General features: G+C 40.5%; 1 protein-coding gene across 17 annotated transcripts in view; it reads left to right on the top strand.

Moving 5' to 3' along the window:
- Window positions 1-24154, top strand: part of EPB41L2 (erythrocyte membrane protein band 4.1 like 2) — a 221906-nt gene that overhangs the window by 121066 nt on the left and 76686 nt on the right. For all 17 annotated transcript variants that reach the window (XM_047732182.1, XM_047732186.1, XM_047732185.1 and 14 more), the window contains one exon: window positions 13420-13524. In XM_047732182.1, coding sequence (XP_047588138.1) covers window positions 13420-13524 — 105 coding nt within the window. The remainder of the gene's footprint in view (window positions 1-13419; window positions 13525-24154) is intronic.

Genomic DNA, 24154 nt, shown 5'->3' with positions numbered 1-24154 from the left:
TGAATCCATATAAGGTGTCAAATATTTTATTAAGCACTTTAAATACACCTCATTTAATTATCACTATTATACAAAGAGTATTTGTACTTTAGAGAGAAGAAACTGAGGCATGGTAAAGCTAAGTAATTTGCCTCTGCTTACATACCCTGTTAAAAAGTAGGGCTCTCAATTCAGATCCTGGTCACGGCATTTTGCTGCAATATCTTTCGTAGTATAGGTGAGAATCCGTGATTCTACTGAAAGGTGTGGTACACACAAGAATCTGGAGGGGATGAGGGCTCCTGGGTGGCTGGTTTGGTTAAGTGACTGCTTTCATCTCAGGTCATAATCCCAGGGTCCCGGGATTGAGTTCCGCATTGGGCTCCCTGCTCAGCGGAGAACCTGCTTCTGTCTCTCCCTCTGACTGCTGCTCTGCCCACTTATGCTCTCTATCTCTCTGTCAAATAAATAAATAAAATCTTTAAAAAAAAAAAAAGAATCTGGAGGGGAGAAGGAATAATTTCTACTGGCATACCCCCCACATCTTTCTATATTACAATTATGAGTTGTGTGTTGATTCCCCTCCCCTGAATGATGAGAATTAGCCTTTGCAGAGTGTGTTGTGAACAGAGTGAAGGCAAAGAGAAGTTGGGAGCCATGGGGTTCATATTGCTGACAGAGCACACGCAGGCAAGTTTGATTAGCAGATGAGTTCTTATTGTTTCATGTTATTACATTTTGTATATAGTATTTAATATGGGATAATCAGGTATATTTTCTTTATAAGAGAAGAAGAGAAAAAAATTGATAATTTTTGAGTTAGCGTCCAAAAGCAGATCGGTTTTAGGTGGCTTAAGAGTAACTTCTCTGGGTTTTTTGTTATAATTTACTTTGGTCAATCCTTACTGCTTAGCTCATGTTTCTTTCCCTCTTGGATTGATGGCTTTGCTGTATTGTTTTTAAAAATGTCAAAACCTTTTGAATGTTAGCGAGTCAGAATAATAAATAGTGGAAGAAAGTGATTGTAGTGTACTAGATTTCATTTTATGTGGCTAGAGACCCATGCAGTTTCCTTAATTTGAGAGTTTTAAGCATTAATTAGCCTTTACGTCTTTTTAAAAATTTTTTTAAAGATTTTATTATTTTTAGAGAGAGTGCTTCTGTGCACATCGGCGGGGCGGTATAGAGAGAGAAAGGAGAGAGAGAGAATTTCAAGCAGACTCCTTGCTGAGTGTGGAGCCCAATGTGGCGCTCGATCTTGTGACCTTGTGATTAAGACCTGAGCAGAAATCCAGTCACATGCTTAACTGACTGAGCCACCCAGGCGTTCCCATTACGTCTTTTAATATTACCTCTCACGTGTTCTCTATACCGTTTTCAATGAGAGGTTTTTTAATTTTTTTTTTTTTTTTAGATTTTATTTTTAATTAACCTCTCCATCCAACTGGGGGCTTAAAGTTACAACCCTGAGATCAAGCGTCCCATGCTCCACTGACTGTGCCGGCCAGGTACCCCTTCAGTTAGAATGAGGAGGTCTACATAGACTTCCTTAGAATTCTGTCCTCCATGTCTGAAATTCTTTCATATTTTTCATCTTTCTTTGCTGCATTCTGGGTAGCTTTTTAAGATCCATCATCCGGGTCACTGGTTTTCTGTCTGTGTCAAACTCTGTCCATTTGGATTACAACTTATTGTTAACAGGTTTTACTTATAGATATTCTATTTGGTTCTTTTCAGAATCTGATTTTTCATATTATTTCTTGATATTATATAATATTCATTTATTTCTTTAAACAAGTGAAAGTGTTCTGTACTTGAGAATTCCATTATCTATTGTCTCTGAAGATCTAATTCTGATCCTGTAATACTCAATAGTAGTGATGGGTTTCCTTGTGTGTGCTTTGATTATTTTGATTATATTTCTTGGGATTTATATCTGGGAATCATTTGCTTCAGCCAGACAGCTGGACACATCCAATTCCGAATCAGTTTAAACCAAATTCTTTTTTTTTTTTTGAGATTTTTGAATCAAAAAAATAATGAGTAAACTGTGTGTGTGTGCATGCACACATGTGTTTAATAAATCATATTAATAGTAATAAAAAATGTTAACCCTAGTTTCCAAAACTTGGTGGGCCAGATAATGGTAATTTTTTTTCTCCTTCATTTCTTGAAAAATGGTTTGTAGAACAATAATTCTGATGTGGAGTAAGTTAGTAAGCATTGTATTAAAATAAGATAGTGCTTTATTTAGCCAAATAATTTTGGGAAATGTCAGGTAAACAAGTTTTTTTCATCATAGAACTTCTCAGGATATCTTGCATGCAAAACAGGAAGTTTGATGCATAATAGTTAAGCAGAATTTTTCTTTGTCCCACTCTTACTTTCCTTTTGGGGGATGGGAGATATACATGGAACATCTCTTGGGACTAGTGGGACCAGTGGAACATGCTTGCTGCTGGAAGTCTGCCTCCTGATACCCTTGGCTTCTGCTTATTGCTTTCTCACTATCTTCACCTCTGTGTTTATACCACTCATGTATTTAAACTTGCTGAGGGAAGATGTGATTGTATGTGGTAATCTTTATCCTAGAGTAAGATATTGTCTTTGAGTAGAGCTATTGTATGAAGCTATATCATGGGTCATTGGTTAGTATTCTTTGGACCAGTTGGACCAGGTCTCTAGTTATTTCTAGAGAGGTAGATTCATAGGACTTTGTTTTCCCTTGGGGAACTTCCTTTTTATTTTCTGTCATTTGACTGTAAATTTTCCAGGACCATCTATGTCTTATTTATCATTGTTTTCATGATGTCTTAACAAAGGAACTAAAACATATTAGTTGCTGGACCAGTCTGTGTGGAGCCTTTCAGCTTGGCAAGCTCTGGCAGTCATCTGAGAGTGGAACAGTATACCTGGCAGGCATAGTGTATGGCTTGTCCATTATGGATGGGACATTTTTTTTCCTCTTACTTTATTCTCCAGTATTTTTGTAGAGAAATTGGCTCCATCAGACTCTAGAAACATCCAAAGTGAAAAAGAAGTTCTTTCAAATATGCTCTTTCTCTGCCTTGTGATGGAAGTAATTTCCTTTCAGATTAATTTCAGATGCCACAGTCTTGGTGAAGCTGTGGTTTTTCTCCGACCCCGTTACTCATCACTTGGTACTTGTATCTTTCAGTACCTGCCCCACGGTATTTCTGCATTTTTATCTTCCAGCCAGACTTTGAGTTCATGGGGGTGGAGAGGTTGAATGGAAGCTTAAGTAATATCTGTGTGCAGTTAAGATCTAATCAAGCATTTCAAATTCCAGTTTCCTGGAGAAGGGGAGGAGAGAATAGCAGAGAAGCAGTCTAAGCCTCTAGAAGGTACTTTGGCATTTGTTGGATGTGGACTAGTGAAAGAACAGTTGCCAACAGGATTCAGCTGGCCGAGTAGGGCACTTGATTTGGCACGGTGAATGTACTGTCTCATTGGGCAAATTTGGCCCTCACAGTGAGCTGTGAGATACTTGTGATTTCCTTTTACAGTTATAGAGACTCAGTGGCTTGCCTATCGTCACGCTTGTGTAGTAACAGTAAAGTGCCTACAGGCTGTTGAATGACCAGGGGACTGGGTCTGACTCCACCCCCTGTGCAGCTGCCTCTGGGCTGCCCAGCACACCACCGCCCAGTTGTGGTGCTGAGCTTTGTGCGTGTTTCCCCCTTAGTCCTTCAGGGGAATTCTGTCCGTGAGAGCATGTTTCTATTTTTGAAACTGAAACCACACTTGATCTTAGCCAAAAGGCCGAGAAGCGATTTTTTTGAAACTGAAGCCAGTGAGAAAGTATGCTTTACTAATAAAGTTTTACTCTGAGCCTGTGTTGGAATATGTTTTCTCTTTCGACTGAGGTAGGTATATTTTCATAGACATTTATTATCTGAAATATCCTTTTTGCCCTAATTTCAAGTTGTGTTATCACAAAATAGTATGACTTTGCTTTTGATTCCGTGACATTTCTTCATGATATCTACAGCTAACTGGTTTCAGTAGTTTGCTCATTTGAAAGTAGTTGTCACATAGAGCAAGACATTTTTAGAAATGATAAGTTTGGGAACTTTATCTGATTGAAGTTCAACTTCTTATATTAGCTTCTGTTGAGTTTTTAGTGTCTTTCTAAATAAGACAATAATCTCTGTTTTATAGTAGATAAAATGTTCCCTGTGAGTCCTTTGTATCTCGTAAATGCATGGGGGATGATGTCCAAGTAGATAGATGTGGACCAAGCTGTAGCTGACTGCTGTCTTTGCCATCTCAGATAAGGAAGGTTCCTAACTACAAAGTGGATGCTGAAATTGTAGCTAAGGTCAGTCACTAGAAGCCTGAAGAGGTGAAATGTCATCTAATTAAAAATAAGTATGTTACATATAGTACACTACACAGTTGAATCAGTAAACATTTTTTGACCACCTGTTATGATGGGCAGCTTTCTGGTCACTGGGCATTCAGAAGTGAACAATGTTGTTGAAATTCATGTCTGAGAATTCACTAATTCTATCTTAAATTATTGATTATCTCTAAAATATTCTTTGGGGCGCCTGGGTAGCTTAGTCAGTTGAGCATCCTGTTCTTGATTTCCACTCAGGTCATGACCTCAGGGTCACAAGATTGAGCCCTGTGTCGGGCTCCATGCTGAACATGGAGCCTGCTTAAGATTCTCTCTCTGCCTCTCCCTCTGTACCCCTTCTCCGCCCATGTACGTGCACATTCTTGCTTTAAAAAAAAAGAAATTCTGGGGAGGAGTCAAGATGGCGGAGAAGTAGCAGGCTGAGACTACTTCGGGTAGCGGGAGATCAGCTAAAGAGCTTATCTAAAGATTGCAAACACCTACAAATCCAACGGGAGATTGAAGAGAAGAAGAACAGCAATTCCAGAAACAGAAAATCAACCACTTTCTGCAAGGTAGGACTGGCGGAGAAGTGAATCCAAAGAAACGGGAAGATAGGCCGCGGGGGGAGGGGCCGGCTCCCGGCGAGCGGCGGAGCAACGGAGCAAAATCAGGACTTTTAAAGGTCTGTTCCGCTGAGGGACATCGCTCCAGAGGCTTAACTGGGGTGAAGCCCAGGCGGGGTAAGCGCGGCCTCGGGTCCCGCGGGGTCGCAGAAGGATCGGGGGTGTCTCAGTGTCGCAGAGCTTACCGGTATTAGAACGGGGAAGCCGGCTGCAGAGACAGAGCCGAGGAGTGACTCTCAGCTCAGGGTTGCCTTGAACCGGTCGCAGGCTCGGTCAGCTCGGAGCGCGGCCAGAGGCCAGGGTGACGGGAGTCATTTGGCGCTGTTCTCTGAGGGCGCACTGAGGAGTGGGGCCCCGGGCTCTCGGCTCCTCCGGGCCGGAGACCGGGAGGCCGCCATCTTTATTCCCGTCCTCCGGACTCTACGGAAAGCGCTCAGGGAACAAAAGCTCCCGAAAGCGGAAAGCGCTCAGGGAACAAAAGCTCCCGAAAGCGAACCCGAGCGGATGACTCAGCGCGGCCCCGGGTAAGGGCGGTGCAACTCCGCCTGGGGCAAAGATGCTTGAGAATCACTACAACGGGCCCCTCCCCCAGAAGATCTACGGGAAACCCAGCCAGGACCAAGTTCACCTACCAAGGAGAACGGCGGAATTCCAGAGGAGAAGAAAGCAAAACATGGAACTCATGGCTTTCTCCCCATGATTTTTTAGCCTTGCAGTTAATTTAATTTTTTTTTTTTTCAATTCTTTTTTCTTTTTCTCTTCTTCTGCTAAATTTTTTTTAACTTTTACCGTTTTCTTTTTTTTAATGTTTTTTAAATAGTTTATCTAATATATATATATTTTTTCCTCTTTTTATATTTTTTCTTTATCGGCTTTCTTTTTTTTAATAGTTTTTTTTTTCTTTCTTTCTGAACCCCTTTTTATCCCCTTTCTCCCCACTCACAATTCAGGATCTCTTCTGATTTGGCTAAAGCATATTTTCCTGGGGTTGTTGCCACCCTTTTAGTATTTTACTTGCTCCTTCATAAACTCTTATCTGGACAAAATGACAAGGCGGAAAAATTCACAACAAAAAAAAGAACAAGAGGCAATACCAAAGGCTAGAGACCTAATCAATACAGACATTGGTAATATGTCAGATATAGAGTTCAGAATGATGATTCTCAAGGTTCTAGCCGGGCTTGAAAAAGGCATGGAAGATATTAAAGCAACCCTCTCGGGAGATATAAAAGCCCTTTCTGGAGAAATAAAAGAACTAAAATCTAACCAAGTTGAAATCAAAAAAGCTATTAATGAGGTGCAATCAAAAATGGAGGCTCTCACTGCTAGGATAAATGAGGCAGAAGAAAGAATTAGCGATATAGAAGACCAAATGACAGAGAATAAAGAAGCTGAGCAAAAGAGGGACAAACAGCTACTGGACCACGAGGGGAGAATTCGAGAGATAAGTGACACCATAAGACGAAACAACATTAGAATAATTGGGATTCCAGAAGAAGAGGAAACAGAGAGGGGAGCAGAAGGTATATTGGAGAGAATTATTGGAGAGAATTTCCCCAATATGGCAAAGGGAACAAGCATCAAAATCCAGGAGGTTCAGAGAACCCCCCTCAAAATCAATAAGAATAGGTCTACACCCCGTCACCTAATAGTAAAATTGACAAGTCTTAGTGACAAAGAAAAGATCCTGAAAGCAGCCCGGGAAAAGAAGTCTGTAACGTACAATGGTAAAAATATTAGATTGGCAGCAGACTTATCCACAGAGACCTGGCAGGCCAGAAAGAGCTGGCATGATATATTCAGAGTACTAAATGAGAAAAACATGCAGCCAAGAATACTATATCCAGCTAGGCTATCATTGAAAATAGAAGGAGAGATTAAAAGCTTCCAGGACAAACAAAAACTGAAAGAATTTGCAAATACCAAACCAGCTCTACAGGAAATATTGAAAGGGGTCCTCTAAGCAAAGAGAGACCCTCAAAGTAGTAGATCAGAAAGAAACAGAGACAATATACAATAACAGTCACCTTACAGGCAATACAATGGCACTAAATTCATATCTCTCAATACTTACCCTGAATGTTAATGGGCTAAATGCCCCAATCAAAAGACACAGGGTATCAGAATGGATAAAAAAACAAAAACCATCTATATGTTGCCTACAAGAAACTCATCTTACACCCGAAGACACCTCCAGGTTTAAAGTGAGGGGGTGGAAAAGAATTTACCATGCTAATGGACATCAGAAGAAAGCAGGAGTGGCAATCCTTATATCAGATCAATTAGATTTTAAGCCAAAGATTATAATAAGAGATGAGGAAGGACACTATATCATACTCAAAGGAACTGTCCAACAAGAAGATCTAACAATTTTAAATATCTATGCCCCTAACGTGGGAGCAGCCAACTATATAAACCAATTAATAACAAAATCAAAGAAACACATCGACAAGAATACAATAATAGTAGGGGATTTTAACACTCCCCTCACTGAAATGGACAGATCATCCAAGCAAAAGATCAACAAGGAAATCAAGGCCTTAAATGACACACTGGACCAGATGGATATCACAGATATATTCAGAACATTTCATCCCAAAGCAACAGAATACACATTCTTCTCTAGTGCACATGGAACGTTCTCCAGAATAGATCACATTCTTGGTCCTAAATCAAGTCTCAACCGGTATCAAAAGATTGGGATCATTCCCTGCATATTTTCAGACCACAATGCTCTAAAGCTAGAACTCAATCACAAGAGGAAATTTGGAAAGAACCCAAATACATGGAGACTAAACAGCATCCTTCTAAAGAATGAATGGGTCAACCAGGAAATCAAAGAAGAATTGAAAAAATTTATGGAAACAAATGATAATGAAAACACAACAGTTCAGAATCTGTGGGACACAACAAAGGCAGTCCTGAGAGGAAAATATATAGCGGTACAAGCCTTTCTCAAGAAACAAGAAAGGTCTCAGGTACACAACCTAACCCTACACCTAAAGGAGCTGGAGAAAGAACAAGAAAGAAACCCTAAACCCAGCAGGAGAAGAGAAATCCTAAAGATCAGAGCAGAAATCAATGAAATAGAAACCAAAAAAACAATAGAACAAATCAACGAAACTAGGAGCTGGTTCTTTGAAAGAATTAATAAGATTGATAAACCCCTGGCCAGACTTATCAAAAAGAAAAGAGAGAGGACCCAAATAAATAAAATCATGAATGAAAGAGGAGAGATCACAACAAACACCAAAGAAATACAGACAATTATAAGAACATACTATGAGCAACTCTACGCCAACAAATTTGACAATCTGGAAGAAATGGATGCATTCCTAGAGACATATAAACTACCACAACTGAACCAGGAAGAAATGGAAAGCCTGAACAGACCCATAACCAGTAAGGAGATTGAAACAGTCATCAAAAATCTCCAAACAAACAAAAGCCCAGGGCCAGACGGCTTCCCGGGGGAATTCTACCAAACATTTAAAGAAGAACTAATTCCTATTCTCCTGAAACTGTTCCAAAAAATAGCAATAGAAGGAAAACTTCCAAACTCATTTTATGAGGCCAGCATCACCTTGATCCCAAAACCAGACAAGGATCCCAACAAAAAAGAGAACTACAGACCAATATCCTTGATGAACACAGATGCAAAAATTCTCGCCAAAATACTAGCCAATAGGATTCAACAGTATGTTAAAAGGATTATTCACCACGACCAAGTGGGATTTATTCCAGGGCTGCAAGGCTGGTTCAACATCCGCAAATCAATCAATGTGATACAACACATTAATAAAAGAAAGAACAAGAACCATATGATACTCTCCATAGATGCTGAAAAAGCATTTGACAAAGTACAGCATCCCTTCCTGATCAAAACTCTTCAAAGTGTAGGGATAGAGGGCACATACCTCAATATTATCAAAGCCATCTATGAAAAACCCACCGCAAATATCATTCTCAATGGAGAAAAACTGAAAGCTTTTCCGCTAAGGTCAGGAACACGGCAGGGATGTCCGTTATCACCACTGCTATTCAACATAGTACTAGAAGTCCTAGCCTCAGCAATCAGACAACAAAAGGAAATTAAAGGCATCCAAATCGGCAAAGAAGAAGTCAAACTATCACTCTTCGCAGATGATATGATACTCTATGTGGAAAACCCAAAAGACTCCACTCCAAAACTGCTAGAACTTGTACAGGAATTCAGTAAAGTGTCAGGATATAAAATCAATGCACAGAAATCAGTTGCATTTCTCTACACCAACAACAAGACAGAAGAAAGAGAAATTAAGGAGTCCATCCCATTTACAATTGCACCCAAAACTATAAGATACCTAGGAATAAACCTAACCAAAGAGACTAAGAATCTATACTCAGAAAACTATAAAGTACTCATGAAAGAAATTGAGGAAGACACAAAGAAATGGAAAAATGTTCCATGCTCCTGGATTGGAAGAATAAATATTGTGAAAATGTCTATGCTACCTAAAGCAATCTACACATTTAATGCAATTCCTATCAAAGTACCATCCATTTTTTTCAAAGAAATGGAACAAATAATCCTAAAATTTATATGGAACCAGAAAAGACCTCGAATAGCCAAAGGAATATTGAAAAAGAAAGCCAAAGTTGGTGGCATCACAATTCCAGACTTCAAGCTCTATTACAAAGCTGTCATCATCAAGACAGCATGGTACTGGCACAAAAACAGACACATAGATCAATGGAACAGAATAGAGAGCCCAGAAATGGACCCTCAATTCTATGGTCAACTCATCTTCGACAAAGCAGGAAAGAATGTCCAATGGAACAAAGACAGCCTCTTCAATAAATGGTGTTGGGAAAATTGGACAGCCACATGCAGAAAAATGAAATTGGATCATTTCCTTACACCACACACGAAAATAGACTCAAAATGGATGAAGGATCTCAATGTGAGAAAGGAATCCATCAAAATCCTCGAGGAGAACACAGGCAGCAACCTCTTCGACGTCAGCCGCAGCAACATCTTCCTAGGAACATCACCAAAGGCAAGGGAAGCAAGGGCAAAAATGAACTTTTGGGATTTTATCAAGATCAAAAGCTTTTGCACAGCAAAGGAAACAGTGAACAAAACCAAAAGACAACTGACAGAATGGGAGAAGATATTTGCAAATGACTTATCAGATAAAGGGCTAGTGTCCAAAATCTATAAAGAACTTAGCAAACTCAACACCCAAAGAACAAATAATCCAATCAAGAAATGGGCAGAGGACATGAACAGACATTTCTGTAAAGAAGACATCCAGATGGCCAACAGACACATGAAAAAGTGCTCCATATCACTCGGCATCAGGGAAATACAAATCAAAACCACCATGAGATATCACCTCACACCAGTCAGAATGGCTAAAATTAACAAGTCAGGAAATGACAGATGCTGGCGAGGATGCGGAGAAAGGGGAACCCTCCTACACTGTTGGTGGGAATGCAAGCTGGTGCAACCACTCTGGAAAACAGCATGGAGGTTCCTCAAAATGTTGAAAATAGAACTACCCTATGACCCTGCAATTGCACTGCTGGGTATTTACCCTAAAGATACAAACATAGTGATCCGAAGGGGCACATGCACCCGAATGTTTATAGCAGCAATGTCTACAATAGCCAAACTATGGAAAGAACCTAGATGTCCATCTACAGACGAATGGATAAAGAAGATGTGGTATATATACACAATGGAATACTATGCAGCCATCAAAAGAAATGAAATCTTGCCATTTGCGACGACGTGGATGGAACTAGAGGGTATCATGCTTAGCGAAATAAGTCAATCGGAGAAAGAAAACTATCATATGATCTCCCTGATATGAGGGAGAGGAGATGCAACATGGGGGGTCGAGGGGGTAGGAGAAGAGTAAATGAAACAAGATGGGATTGGGAGGGAGACAAACCATAAGTGACTCTTAATCTCACAAAACAAACTGAGGGTTGATGGGGGGAGGGGGTTGGGAGAGGGGGTGGGGTTATGGATATCGGGGAGGGTATGTGCTATGGTGAGTGTTGTGAAGTGTGTAAACCTGGCGATTCGCAGACCTGTACCCCTGGGGATAAAAATATATGTTTATAAAGCTGTAAAAAAAAAAAAAAAAAAAAAAGAAAGAAAGGATGAATCCCCAAGTTTTGTAGCAACATGGACTGGACTGGAAGAGATTATGCTGAGTGAAATAAGTCAAGCAGAGAGAGTCAATTATCATATGGTTTCACTTATTTGTTGGGCTTAACAAATAGCATGGAGGACAAGGGGAGATGGAGAGGAGAAGGGAGTTGAGGGAAATTGGAAGGGGAGGTGAACCATGAGAGACTATGGACTCTGAAAAACGATCTGAGAATTTTGAAGGGGTGGGGGGTGGGAGGTTGGGGGCACCAGGTGGTGGGTATTGTAGAGGGCACGGATTGCATGGAGCACTGGGTGTGGTGCAAAAATAATGAATACTGTTATGCTGAAAAAAATAAAAAAATTAAAAAAAAAAAAAAGAAATTCTTTTATTTGCAACCATATCTCTTCACATCTATTCCAGGTTCCTATAAAAAGACCATAGTTTTTACTGTACATTTAAGAAAGCCAGCCAACATGCTTTGAGTTCCCTTCTCCTCATAAAATTAAGATACCTCCAAGCTCAGAATTTTAATTATATAGGTTAATAATTGCATGCAGATCAAATAATGAAATTGAGAGCCTTTCACTGTAAAAGCTTACGCCAAAAATCTCATGTAAGTGAAATCAGTCACTTTTCATGTTAATAGAGCTCACCAGCTTCTAATGATAAGAGCTAATATGGATTAAGCCCAGTATGCCACCCACACTGTTCTAAGCTCCTTGGATGTCTTATAGCTCACTTAGCACTCACTGCTCCCATGGTGCCTTCTGTTGCTCCATTTCACAGATGCGCAAATTAAGGCAAGTAGAAGTAAAGTGGCTTTTTCTTGGCCACATAATTTGTAAATGGTCAAGGTACAGTGCTTACTATGTTGAAATAATCTGTCATTTTTTCCTTCTTCCCTCTACTATTTCATGTAATTCTATTCTTTTTTTTTCCTAAGAAACATTATTATAAAAGGTTCAGTAATGAAAGTTCCAGATTATCCTTTGCATGTCTTTCAGACATGAGTTTTCCATCTCTGCTTCCACAAAGCAGAGAAAGAAAAACCTAGAGAGAAACCAGCCCTTGATTGAGTTTCTCTGAAACTGCCTTTTGCAGTTCCTTATCAGAGTTGTACTTACTTGACATTAAATGTCCTTCATATCTTATTGCCTTGTTTAAGATACATCTGTGAGAGACATTTATTTCCACACAGTGGATGAATGAATGAGTAACCATTTTGAGAGTGTAAGGGCGTTCATCTTGAGGATGAAAATGTCTGAGGGCGGGTTCAGTTTTCGCTTGAGGTCCAATAGCTGCTTATATCGTTCCGGGGTAAGGGGAGGCCTGTGTCTGAGACCTCACAGTTGGGCCTGCCCAGGGTATGCATCTTAATTGGGAATGTCACTGCTTTATGTTTTGTCACTGATTAAACAATGAGCTTTTCTTCTGTGGCTGTTAAAGTCTTTTATATCTCTGTGGATAGCAGTTTCTTGAAGTATTTTTTTAAAAAAGATTTTCTCTATTTATTTGAGTGAGAGTGCAAGAGAGAGATGGTGGGAGGGGGAGAAGCAGGCTCAGGGAGCCTGAGGTGGGGCTTGATCCCAGGACCCCAAGACCATTACCTGAGTTAAAGACACATGCTTAACTGACTGAGCCACCCAGGGGGCCCCAACAAAACAAAACAAAATACAGCAAACTATTTAAGGCAAAAGTATGTTACATCCTTGGAGACAACTGATTTTATTCTCCCAGTTCTGTTAGTATCTTAAAATTTTGTTCTGAAGACTGAATGTCTCATCATTATCAAGAGAAAGCTTAACTTGAATTGAAAACAATTTTATTTCTGTTCTACCAATATCATGGAACAGAAATCAAACCTAAGTACTGATGGGATAAATGATGTTAGGATACAGTGAAGAGTAGGGCCAAATAATTTTCCTGGGGGAATACCTTGTAGATAGGACATAAGCCACCTTAAGGAATTGAGAGGGGCAGTTTGGACATATTTCTGTACTATTTTAAAATTAAATGAACTCCTAGCACCTTACTTTTTGAGACCTTTTTATATTTTTGTGGAGTAGAAAGTAAAGCGTAGAGCATTTGATCATGCTTTCATTCTAGAATTTATGCTTTGTATATATGGTGGGGAGAGGGAGGATTCTAAAGTGAAAAAGTTGTTCATCGCTCTTTTGCATTATAAAAGATTGGGAAACATTTTATATTACACTAAATAATATTATCTGATGTGAAGTCCTTCATTTATAGTATTCATGGAATCTTTAGTGCTTGAAAAGTAAAGATACCTTTTCTTTCCCCTCAGAAACGTGCTAAGGGACAAGTGTTATTTGACAAAGTGTGTGAACATCTCAATCTTCTGGAGAAGGATTACTTTGGACTTCTATTTCAGGAAAGCCCTGAGCAAAAAGTAAGTGCAATGATTTCACATTTATTTGTATCTTCTTAGAAAAATGTTGTATTTTTTTCTTATGCAGTTTAAAATTTTGCTTTAAAATTTATGACATTTTATATCCATTTTAGAAATTTGGTAAATATAAAAAACGCATGCAGAGAGAATCACTTATAACTTATTGCCCTCGTGTGTATGTTTTTCCACTAATACCATAAGCAGAGAGAATGGAATGTCTTATTCTGGGTTAATTGTTAGAGACTGAAAGAGCTGATTTAAAAATTTTTATGTTGGATTTTTAGCTCTTGAATTCACCTGTATGGTAGAAATTAAGCATGCCTGGAAAGCAGGGAAGGAAGCAAATGGGAAGGAATCTCAAGAGTACTGATGTGTACTTACTGGACGCTTGGGAGAGAGCATTTGCCTTGCTGTACAGACTGTCGTGGCTGTGTGGGGTAAACGCATTCTCTGCCCTGTTGGGTTATGGAGATGCAAAAAAGGAGGTGAGGTAGACTCAGGTAGTAGACTTGAGCAGTCGGGACCCTGTGTAACTCTGCCTGATATCAAGTGTGTTGAGATTGTTCTGCTCCAGGAATTTCCCAACAGGATCAGACTGCTGTAATGCTTCATGCTGAGCATTAGCATTCCAGGGAATGTAAGGACTTCTTAGTTTTGTATGTAATTTTAAAGAGAGAATGATTATGGTCAACTGTTTTACCAGAACTATTAAAGAGAGAACTATTAATCCAGTCTGGCAATCAACTAACCTGCAGCCTTCTGTCTTAGTCGACTAGTCTGGGCATTTCTAACGCAGTACCATAGACTGAGTGTTTTATCAACAATGCTGGAAGGCTGGGAAGTCCAAGATCAAGATATGTGCAGGTTCAGTGTCTGGTGAAGGCCCACTTTCTGGTTCATAAGGTAGTGCCTTCTGTGTCCTCACAAGTGGAAGGGATGGGGTCCTCTCTGAGCCTCTTTTATAAGGGGACTACTTACTATTCCTATTCACGAGGCCTCCACCTTCATGACCTCATCACCTCCCAAGGGGCCCCACCTCCAAATATTGTCACACTGGAGATTAGATTTCAATTACAAATGGTATGGGCGGCCTCACACATCCATTCAGTCTCTAGCACTTTCTTTCTTCCTTGTTAAGAAAGGACTGTTTCCTCTTTTACTTGACTTTAAGTAATGGGATATAACTGGGGGAGAAGATACTGAGTCTAAGACTGAAGGATAAAGTTTTCGTCCTGTTGCACCGTAGAGTGAAGCCCTTTTAGCTCTATTAGACTGAGGTTGTGGAGAGACTCGCTGAGATCGGGCTGAGATTGTTACTTTCTTGTATCTAACATTTTTGTCACAGTCAATAGAACAAAATAGCAAGTTGAGGAACATAGGCAGTGAAGTTTATTTGCCCACATGCTGTCATTGTTTATGTGTCCTGGTAATGAAATACAGGGAATTAAGGGTGATAATTACATATAAATCAAGTTTTCTCAATTTGCTTAGTCTTAAAGCTTTACTACTTAATTGGTGGTTTAATTCCACATTTAAACAAAAGACAATTAAATTGCATGCCTGCCTGTAGAAGAGTATGCAAGTATTCTTATTAGAATTCTGTTCAGAATACTTTTCTCAGAAGTAGTAACATATTAGATATTTGACTAAATAAACTAGGTGCTCCTTTTAGTCATGAAATGAAAAGGTGGTTCTTGATAATATTTCTAATCTGCCCTTCTGCTGATCCTCAAAACTGTCAAAGAGGAAGTGATGGGAATTTGCCTATCATTATCCACTTTTTCCTGAGATTACATATGGGGAGAGTCATAAGAGCATTTAAGCTTTGTGAAAGAGAGAAACCATCTAGCATATTGTAAAATATGAGAAAAACACGTTTTGTTAGTAGAAACAGGATATGCTACATAAAGACATCTGGTATTTCTGCAACCCTAGATTTACATGTGAAAGAGTGGTATTTAGATAGTAGGATTCACTAGTTTTTATTTTTATAACTTCCAACATATGTGTCTAGTCCGTGTCTTTGACCTGAATCTCAGACTCTTTAACTGCCTATTGGACACTGCACTCAGTTGTCTCAGAGCAAACTGGCATCTTCCCCTTAAACTTCCTCTGTCCCCTGAAGAGTGTCCCTTCCACTCCTTCCACTGCTTATCAGTCAGAGAGGTCTGTATTTTCTACCTACTAACATACCTTGCCTAGTCTTCTTGGTCCACAGTTTTGGCTTTGGTTTAGACCCCTGTCCTCTCTTGCTGTGACGATTTTGTTAGCCTCCTATGTGGATGAATGGTCTGGTCCCTAGCCCCTAGGATCACACTTCACACTGTTGCTACACAGAGTTCTCAGGAGTGCATATGGGATCTTGGCACTCCCTGGTTTAGCACCATTGAATGGATCCAATCTGACCCGCTCGGTATGATTGACAAAGCCCTACTTCATTTGTTTCATTTCTCATTAACCTCCCACATACATACACGCCACACCAAAGTTCTCTCCTAACAAGAGCCCTGTTGGTCTGTACCATATCTGCTTGAACATACTGTTCTTTACATTTGGAACATCCTTTATTTGAATGCCTACTTTAGATTTAAGAACACTACTCCAGGGGATTCCCCTTGACCGCTTTCCATTACCATTTCTCCTGCTCCCCACTTGAGGAGAATTGACCACTTCTTCCATTTGCTGTTTAGACATTTAGCACAAATCTCATTTGTGTCACTCTTTCTTCCCAGTACTCTAGGAACTTCTTCCCATTACTCGAGGAACTCCACACCCTTTTATTTTTATAGCCTCAGTCTTTCTAGACATTAACAAATATTTATTTAAATACTGCCTTTGTGCCATCTTACACCCATTAGGATGACCACTAGCAAAAATATAAAATAAGAAATGTTAGCAAGGATATGAAGAAACTGGGACCCTTGTGCATTGGTAGTGGGAATGTTAAATCATGTAGTTATTGCAGAAAACAGTATAGAGGTCACTCAAAAACTTATAAATAGAACTATATGATCCAGCAATCCTGTTTCTGGGTATATGCCCCAACGAACTGAAAGCAGGATCTTGAAGAGAGATTTGCGCACCCATGTTCATTGCAGCATTACTCACAATAGCCGAGAGGTGGAAGCAAGCCAGTATCCACCCATGAATGAATCGGATAAACAACATGTGGTAGATACAAAATGTGTTGAATGGAATATTATCGAACCTTAAAGAAGGAGATCCTGTCACATGCTATAACATGGATGAATCCACAGGACATTAAGTGAAACAAGCCAGTCACAAAAAGACGACAAGCACTGTGATTCCATTTATATGAGGTATCCATAGTCAAGCTCGTGGAAGCTGAAAGTAGAACGGTGTTTGCCAGAGACTAGGGCAGGGGGGAAATGGGGAGCTGTAGTTCCATGGGTATAGAGTTTCAACTGTGCAAGATGAAGTTTCAGAATCTGTTGCACATCAATGTGAGTATAGTTAGTTTTGCTGAACTATACACTAAAAATTAGTGAAGATGGTAAACTTTAGGTTAAAAATATTCCCTGCATGCGGGGCGCCTGGGTGGCTCAGTGGGTTAAAGCCTCTGCCTTCAGCTCAGGTCGTGATCCCAGAGTTCTGGGATCAAGCTCAGCATTGGGCTCTCTGCTCAGCAGGGAGCCTGCTTCTTCCTCTCTCTCTCTGCCTGCCTCTCTGCCTACTCTCTCTCTGTCAAATAAATGAAATCTTTAATAAATAAATAAATAAATAATTAAATAAATAAATAAAATAAATTCCCTGCATGCAAACCAGTGTACTACTGCGAATCCAGCAGTAAATAGTTAAGACAAAGACTGTCTTCACGGATGTCCCCACTATGCTCCAGCTGAGGAGACAGTGAAAAACTAAGCTATATGGTTATCAAAATTTGGTTACCGCTCTATAGGAGAGGGTATTAATGGTGAGGACAGCTAAGAGCGAATGCTGCTTGAGGAAGGAGAGACCTAAAGTGGGTGGGCTTGGGCTACCGGGGGGTGGGATGAGAGGGGGTTGAACAGCACTGCTCACCAAAAGGAGGACATGGCCTCAGTTGAAGTTGTGGTAGCAAAAGACAAGTAAAGAATTTCTTTTTAGGATTTATTTATTTCTTTGAGAGAGAGAGAGAGACAGAGTGAGCAGAGGGAGACAAGCGAACTCCCTGTAGAGTGGGGAGCCTAACATGGGGCTCGATCCCAGGACCCTGAGATCATGACCTGAGCCCAAGCCAAGAGTATGATGCTTCATCAATAGCCACCCAGATCGCCCTAATCAGATAACGAATTTAAGAGAGATTGAGGAAGGAGGTAAAAGCAATCCGATGACATCACACCAGTAAGGCCTAGATTTTTTGATGAATGGAGATCCCATTTAGTGAGCTGGGGAGGGCCTAGTTAGGGGGATGGTAGGGTATATCATGAGTGTCATTTCAAGACATGTTGACTTTAGGTCAGATAACAACTTTTAGAAGAACAAGTAAATTTTATATATATTTTAAAGAATGAGTGCTAGTATTGCCTGGGTGGCTCAGTCAAGTAAGCATTGACTCTTAATTTTGACTGAGGTCATGGTCTCAGGGTTGTGACATTGAGCCCCACATCAGACTCTGTGCAGGGTGTGGAGCCTGCTTAAGATTCTCTCTCTTCCTCTCCCTCTCTCTCTGTGTCTCCCCACCTCTCTCTCTCTCTCTCTCTTTTTTTTTAAAGTGGCTTCTGGCATGGAAGAAATTCTCCAGGTGAAACTCCAGAGTTCAGTGTGGTGGTTTTATTTCTGGACGGGAATATCCTATTTACATTGAGGCTCCAAGTTAGGCATACTTTTTTAAACTTCATTTTAGAATTAGAAAGTGACATAAAAAATATTCCGAATGGGGGTCAGGGTGGCTCATTTAGTTAAACATCTGACTCCTGTCTCAGCTCAGCTCTTGATCTCAGGGTTGTGAATTTGTGAGCTCCATGTCTAAACAAAAGAAACATGACTATTAATAGCCAATCGTTCCGGGATTCTCACAATGCACCAGGCAGGGTTCTATGACTTCACACATGTTGTCTCCTACAACCCTAAAAAGTTGGTTAAGCTTACTTTGAGCTGAGGCATAGAGCAGTTAAATAATTCACCCAAGGCCACCGAGGCAGTAAAAAATTGAAGGTAAGATTCAAAACCAGGTAAACTAGGAAGGAAAAAAAATAGAAAACATACCCGTTCTTAACTTTGTCAGTTAAGGCATAAAAATGGGTACACTATTTTATAGCTATCCTGACTGGAAAAATGGAAGAATGTCGTCTTGCCTTAGAGGGATTTTTCATCTTATGAAATCCTAAAAACATCCTGCAAGACATCATATATGGGTTGGTGGAAAGTATTACGTTGGTGGAAAGTATTACGTACTGTGTTCCCGATATGAGTTTTCCAGTTGATGTTTCTGTAATGGTGTCAATAAATTTAAGGGACGACTTGACTTACCAGTACTGATTGTGAGATTCCATGCCAGTGCTTCTCTAAAGCAACATCCCTTTTTCCCCCCTTTTTAGACTTATTTATTTTTTACAGAGAGGGAGAGCTAGAGAGAGCGCCCAAGAGCTTGTGCAGGAGGGGCAGAGGGAGAGGGAATCTCAAGCAGACTCCAAGCTCAGTGCGGAGCCCAATATGGGGCTCCATCTCATTACCCTGAGATCATGATCTGAGCTAAAACCAAGAGTCAAATGCTTAAAGGACTGTACCACTGAGGCTCCCCAAGGAACTTTTTCCTTCTTGTCAGAATTAGCTGTGGGACAAATTTCCAACTAGGAATCCTATTTTTCTGCTTTCCAGTCTTTCTTACTGTTAACTCCATACATGCAACCATACATGTAACCACCCACCCCACCACTTAGGCTCACTGGCTATGCCATGATTCATTCTTTCCAGTTTAAAAATAGTGGTATCGCTGTTTATATATGGGATACTGAAGGATGTTATGTTATGGGCTGTGTTAAGTAGGCGGGGTATAACCTTATCCCTCACTCATTTGGGGACAGAAAATAGATAAACTTTTTGGTCAGTTTCTTAGTCCATTTGGGTTGCTATAACAAAATATCAGACCGGGTGGCTTATCAAAACAGATCTTTCACATTTCTGAAGGCGAGGAAGTTCAAGATCAGGGTGCCAGCATATTTGGTATCTGGTGAGGATCTACTTCCGGATTTACAGACTGTGTCTTCTGGCTGTGTCCTCACATGGTGGAAAGGATAAACGAGTTCTATGGAGTGGCTTTTGTAAGGGATGCTAATCCCGATCATGAGGGTTCCACTCTCATGATCCAGTTACCCCCAAAGGCCCCACCTCTTAACACCATCACATTGGACATTAGGATTTCAGCATAGAAATTTTAGGGGGGACACAAACCTGACCATAACAGTCAGGCTAATATTATCTGAGTATATAGATTTCTAGTAATCTAAGTTCAATGACACAATTTAATATTCCCTGTCCTAAATATCAGCTGGACATTTGTTAATGCCTAGCTAGGGGACACTTGCAAGTTTTATTAGCTTGACAAGGGTTTGAAAATTTTATATTATTGTATATTGGCAAACCTACAAATTTTAGAAGTGATATTAGCAGGTTAGAAATAACATTCTGTCATAGAAATTGAGAATTTTGACCAATATACTGGACGGGGGCAGAAAAGGGACATTCTGCCCAGAAGAAAAGGAGTAGCTCCAGTGTGAACAAGGACAGTGTGCATGAGGAATTTCTGGCTGTTTGATGGGGCTGGAGGGTGCGGTAGCTCCCGAGTCTCTGTACAGGAGGGACCTGGAGCAACTGGCAAGTTGGAAGGAGGAGCTGGGTACTTGTCTTGAAGCTGTGTTTCCTCAGCAAGCACAGTGTTTATTTTTTTTTTAATTTTTTAAAAAGATTTTATTTATTTATTTATTTGACAGAAAGTAGGAGAGCACAAGCAGGGGGACTGTCAGAATGAGAGGGAGAAGCATGATGTAGGACTTGATCCCAGGACCCCGGGATCATGACCTGAGCCAAAGGCAGTTGCTTCACCAGCTGAGCCACCCAGGCACTCCAAGCACAGAATTTAACTTATATCATGGGTAAATTTCGGGTGCCTTGTGGGGAATTCTGATGATCCTGGGAAAGCTAGGCAAAGAACATTTGTTGGAAGGTCTTGTATCTTGTGCTAAGGACTTTTATCCTGGTAGGAAGGGTTTTTAGAAAGTGACATAGTTTGCATTTCAGGAAGAGTAACCTGTTGATGGTTTGGAGGGAAATTATAGGGGACTGAGACCAGAGGCAGGAAGGTCAGTTGTCTAGACCAGAGGTGATGGAAACTAGGGCATGACATAAGGAGGAAAGATGAAGAGACAGAGATACTGAGTAGGGAATGTCTGAAGATGACTTTGTGGCCCACCATTTCTGTGGCATAAGGGCGATGGAGGGGTTGGCAGAAAAAGCCCCACATTTGGTGCTTGGTTGCTGGGAAGCTTGTTGGAGACTTTTTTTTACAAAGGGACTTTGGAGGAGGAGGAGCAGCAGTTTGGGGCCAGGGGCGGAGACAAAATCTCATTTTCATTTTGCTAAGTTGGAAATACTGGTAGGGTGTTGGCTACATGATGTTTGGGGATCAGGAAGTGGGTAGGTGAGGGCTGAGGAACGTTAACCGTATACTGAATATGAGAGTGGGATGGGACACCTGCCTGGCCCAGTTGGTTAAGCGCCTGCCTTAGTCATGATCCGGGGATCCTGGGATCGAGCCCCATATCAGGCTCCCTGCTCAGCAGGGAGTCTGCTTCTCCCTCTCTCTCTGGTCCCTCCTCACTCCTCCCAGCCCATGTTCATGCTTACTCTCTCGCTCTCAAATAAGTAAATAAAATCTTCAAAAAAAAAAAAAAAAGAATGTGAGATATTTAAGAAAATTTGGTTATGAGGAGAGGTCAGGTGGGAGAATGAGACAAGAGAATAGAGGCTGGCACCGTCCAGTAGAACTTCATGATGCTGAGATGTTCTAGACGTGCTCTGTCTATCTAGTATGGCAGCCACGAACTACAGATGGCTATTGATACCTTGAAATACGGCTGGTGTGACTGAGGAAGTGAAGTGAAATTTTATTCAATAGTACAAGTTTAAATTTAAGTATTCTCTTGTGACTGCTGGCTATTATATAGGATAGTACAGCACATTTGCTAAGGATTTGGGGGGTTGACAAATTTGCTTGGATGGAAAGAACTTTGGCTTTGGCTGTGGGGATGCCTGAGGAAAGGGTAAGGTTGGAGAGAGAGGAAAGGGATGATGAAATAGGACTCTGAAGTCAAGAAGAGGGTAAGTCTTGAGTAAAATGAGCAGCTTCATCCCCTAAGTCTGCAAGCAGTAAGCCCAGGAGTGGTGCAGCCGGAATTAAGTCTGTGTCAAGTGAAATGTGGGCTCAAATCTCTGAACCCTCTGCTAAGAGTGACGAGGGGGTAGCACTGGGGACCCAGAGAGGCAGGCGACTAAGAACAAGTATGTGGATTGCTGTCGACAGTGCAGCCGAGATTGGAGCTCATACAGCAGTGATGGCAGCAGAATACTGTTCTGCTCTACTACTACTCTGCACCCTGGGAGTAGTAATGGAGAAGTGGAGTATCGTGGGGGTTCCCAGTTGGCAGTGATTATGGTAAGATCAACGGATGAGCTAGAAAATGGGAGCTGCTGCTGGAATGGTAATCTAGCTGATTATTCCCGGGGACCTGGGAGGGAACATAGCTGAAGCTGAAATGGGATAACGATTTGGGAGAAAATGGTGGGGGCCAAGAGATGAAAGTCCAAAGAAGCTAAGAGCAGCTGCAGTGAAAATAAATGGGTAGAAAATTAGGAGAGGAAGGGGTTGTACCTGAGAGCAGGATGATGAAGTCTAACGAGGTGAACTCTGTGTGATGATAGGACCTCACGAGGGGATGGCTGGAGTTCAGGAGAAGCGCTCAGGTCCTTGAGGCAGAGAGTATTAGGGTAAAGTTAAATTTGGAGAGGGGTTCTATATAGGATCCTCACTGATGAAAAGTGCAAATGTTTGAAAAGGAACTCCTAATTCCTTATTTTACCTTGTAGTTTCTCTTGTGACACAGGAGATGAAAATGCCCATATAGTTAGGCACAGGCTTTGTTATCTAGGCTTTAATTGTATGACATGGAGGGAATAAACGGCGGGGGGGGGGGGGGGTCCTTTCTGAGATGCAGACTTGTCAAAACATGAATGCTCACATGTAATTGACAATATATTTTTCATGTATAATCTGACAGGCTTTCATAACTTTTGCATAATTTTTTATTCCTTGTCACTGATGTAAACAAAATTCAGTCCTCAAGATGTCTAGGAAAAAAAACTCTTATTTTTCTAATATAGATTTGAATGGTGTCCTAATTTTTCCACAGAATATCATTTCCATTGTATCAGCTTAGCCTAATCAGTCCTGTTGAGCTTGAAACTCATGCAATTTCAGCAATAGGATACTGTATGGTACAGGAATTTAAGCTGCTTGCTTCATGCTGGATGTTATCCATATTTATAGAAGTTTCAGTCACTTATTTCAACATAAATTGAAGGTGAGGTAAACCCATAGTTATTTGTATGAAAATTTTCCATGGAGAGAAAATCTAAACTTCCCTTCGCTTTTAGTGTAGTACTGTGTCTCCTGGTTGAGATCTTGGGTTGGAAGCCTTTCAATTTACTCTTAAGTATGAAAATCTATCATTATTACTGTTAGAACTTTTTAATGTCTCTTGAGAAGTTTTATGTAAACTTTACTGTGGAAAATGCCATTAAAAATATGTGGAATCAAGCGACATGTTGCTCATTTATATATGGAATTTTGAGTCCATATAGTTCTTGTATTCATGTCTAACTGGAACCATCTTTAAGGGTTTTGGACTCTCTTTAAAGGGAAAAATATTGTCTTGAATTTTTGATGTTAATAGAGTTTGGCACCTGGCCCAGGGATTATGTTATTTTGCTTCAAGCCATATTGAAAGAGGATTTTGTTACAAGTGTAGTTGTTATCCACAGCTAACTTTATGAAAGTTGATTAAAGTGTTTGTCTGATAGCGTGATCATTTCCCTCCAGAAACTCAAGCTAAAAACAAATATTAAACTCTGTCATATATAAATTATTCTTTAATAAAATTCTATATTCAGTCCAGTGGCAACTTCTAATCCAAAGGCAGAAGTTTGAATCACGTTCTCCCAGATGCATAGTGAACATTTTTTTTTAAGATTTTATTTATTTGACAGAGATCACAAGTAGGCAGAGAGGCAAGCAGAGAGAGAGAGAGGGAGGAGGAAGCAGGCTCCCTGCCTAGCAGAGAGCCCGATGCGGGACTTGATCCCAGAACCCTGAGATCATGACCTGAGCTGAAGGCAGAGGCTTAACCCACTGAGCCACCCAGGCAGTCCCATAGTGAACATTTTGCTATAACACAGAAAGCCTATAACTTTTCAGCTAACACCAGCATTAGGGCAGTATTCTGTTAGACCTCATTTAGGCAAAGGTATAATAAAGGGGATCTGCTTCAGCGCTATGAATTCTTAAGGGAAATTGCAGATTTTAGGCAAACTTAACACTTTTAACATTCGATATTATAGGGTTGGGTGAATTCAA

Source organism: Lutra lutra, chromosome 6 (genome assembly GCF_902655055.1).
Source record: "Lutra lutra chromosome 6, mLutLut1.2, whole genome shotgun sequence".
In the NCBI taxonomy this organism is placed as follows: Eukaryota; Metazoa; Chordata; class Mammalia; order Carnivora; family Mustelidae; genus Lutra; species Lutra lutra.
Note: the sequence above shows the minus strand (reverse complement) of the source record. Positions and strands in the feature narration are given on the sequence as shown.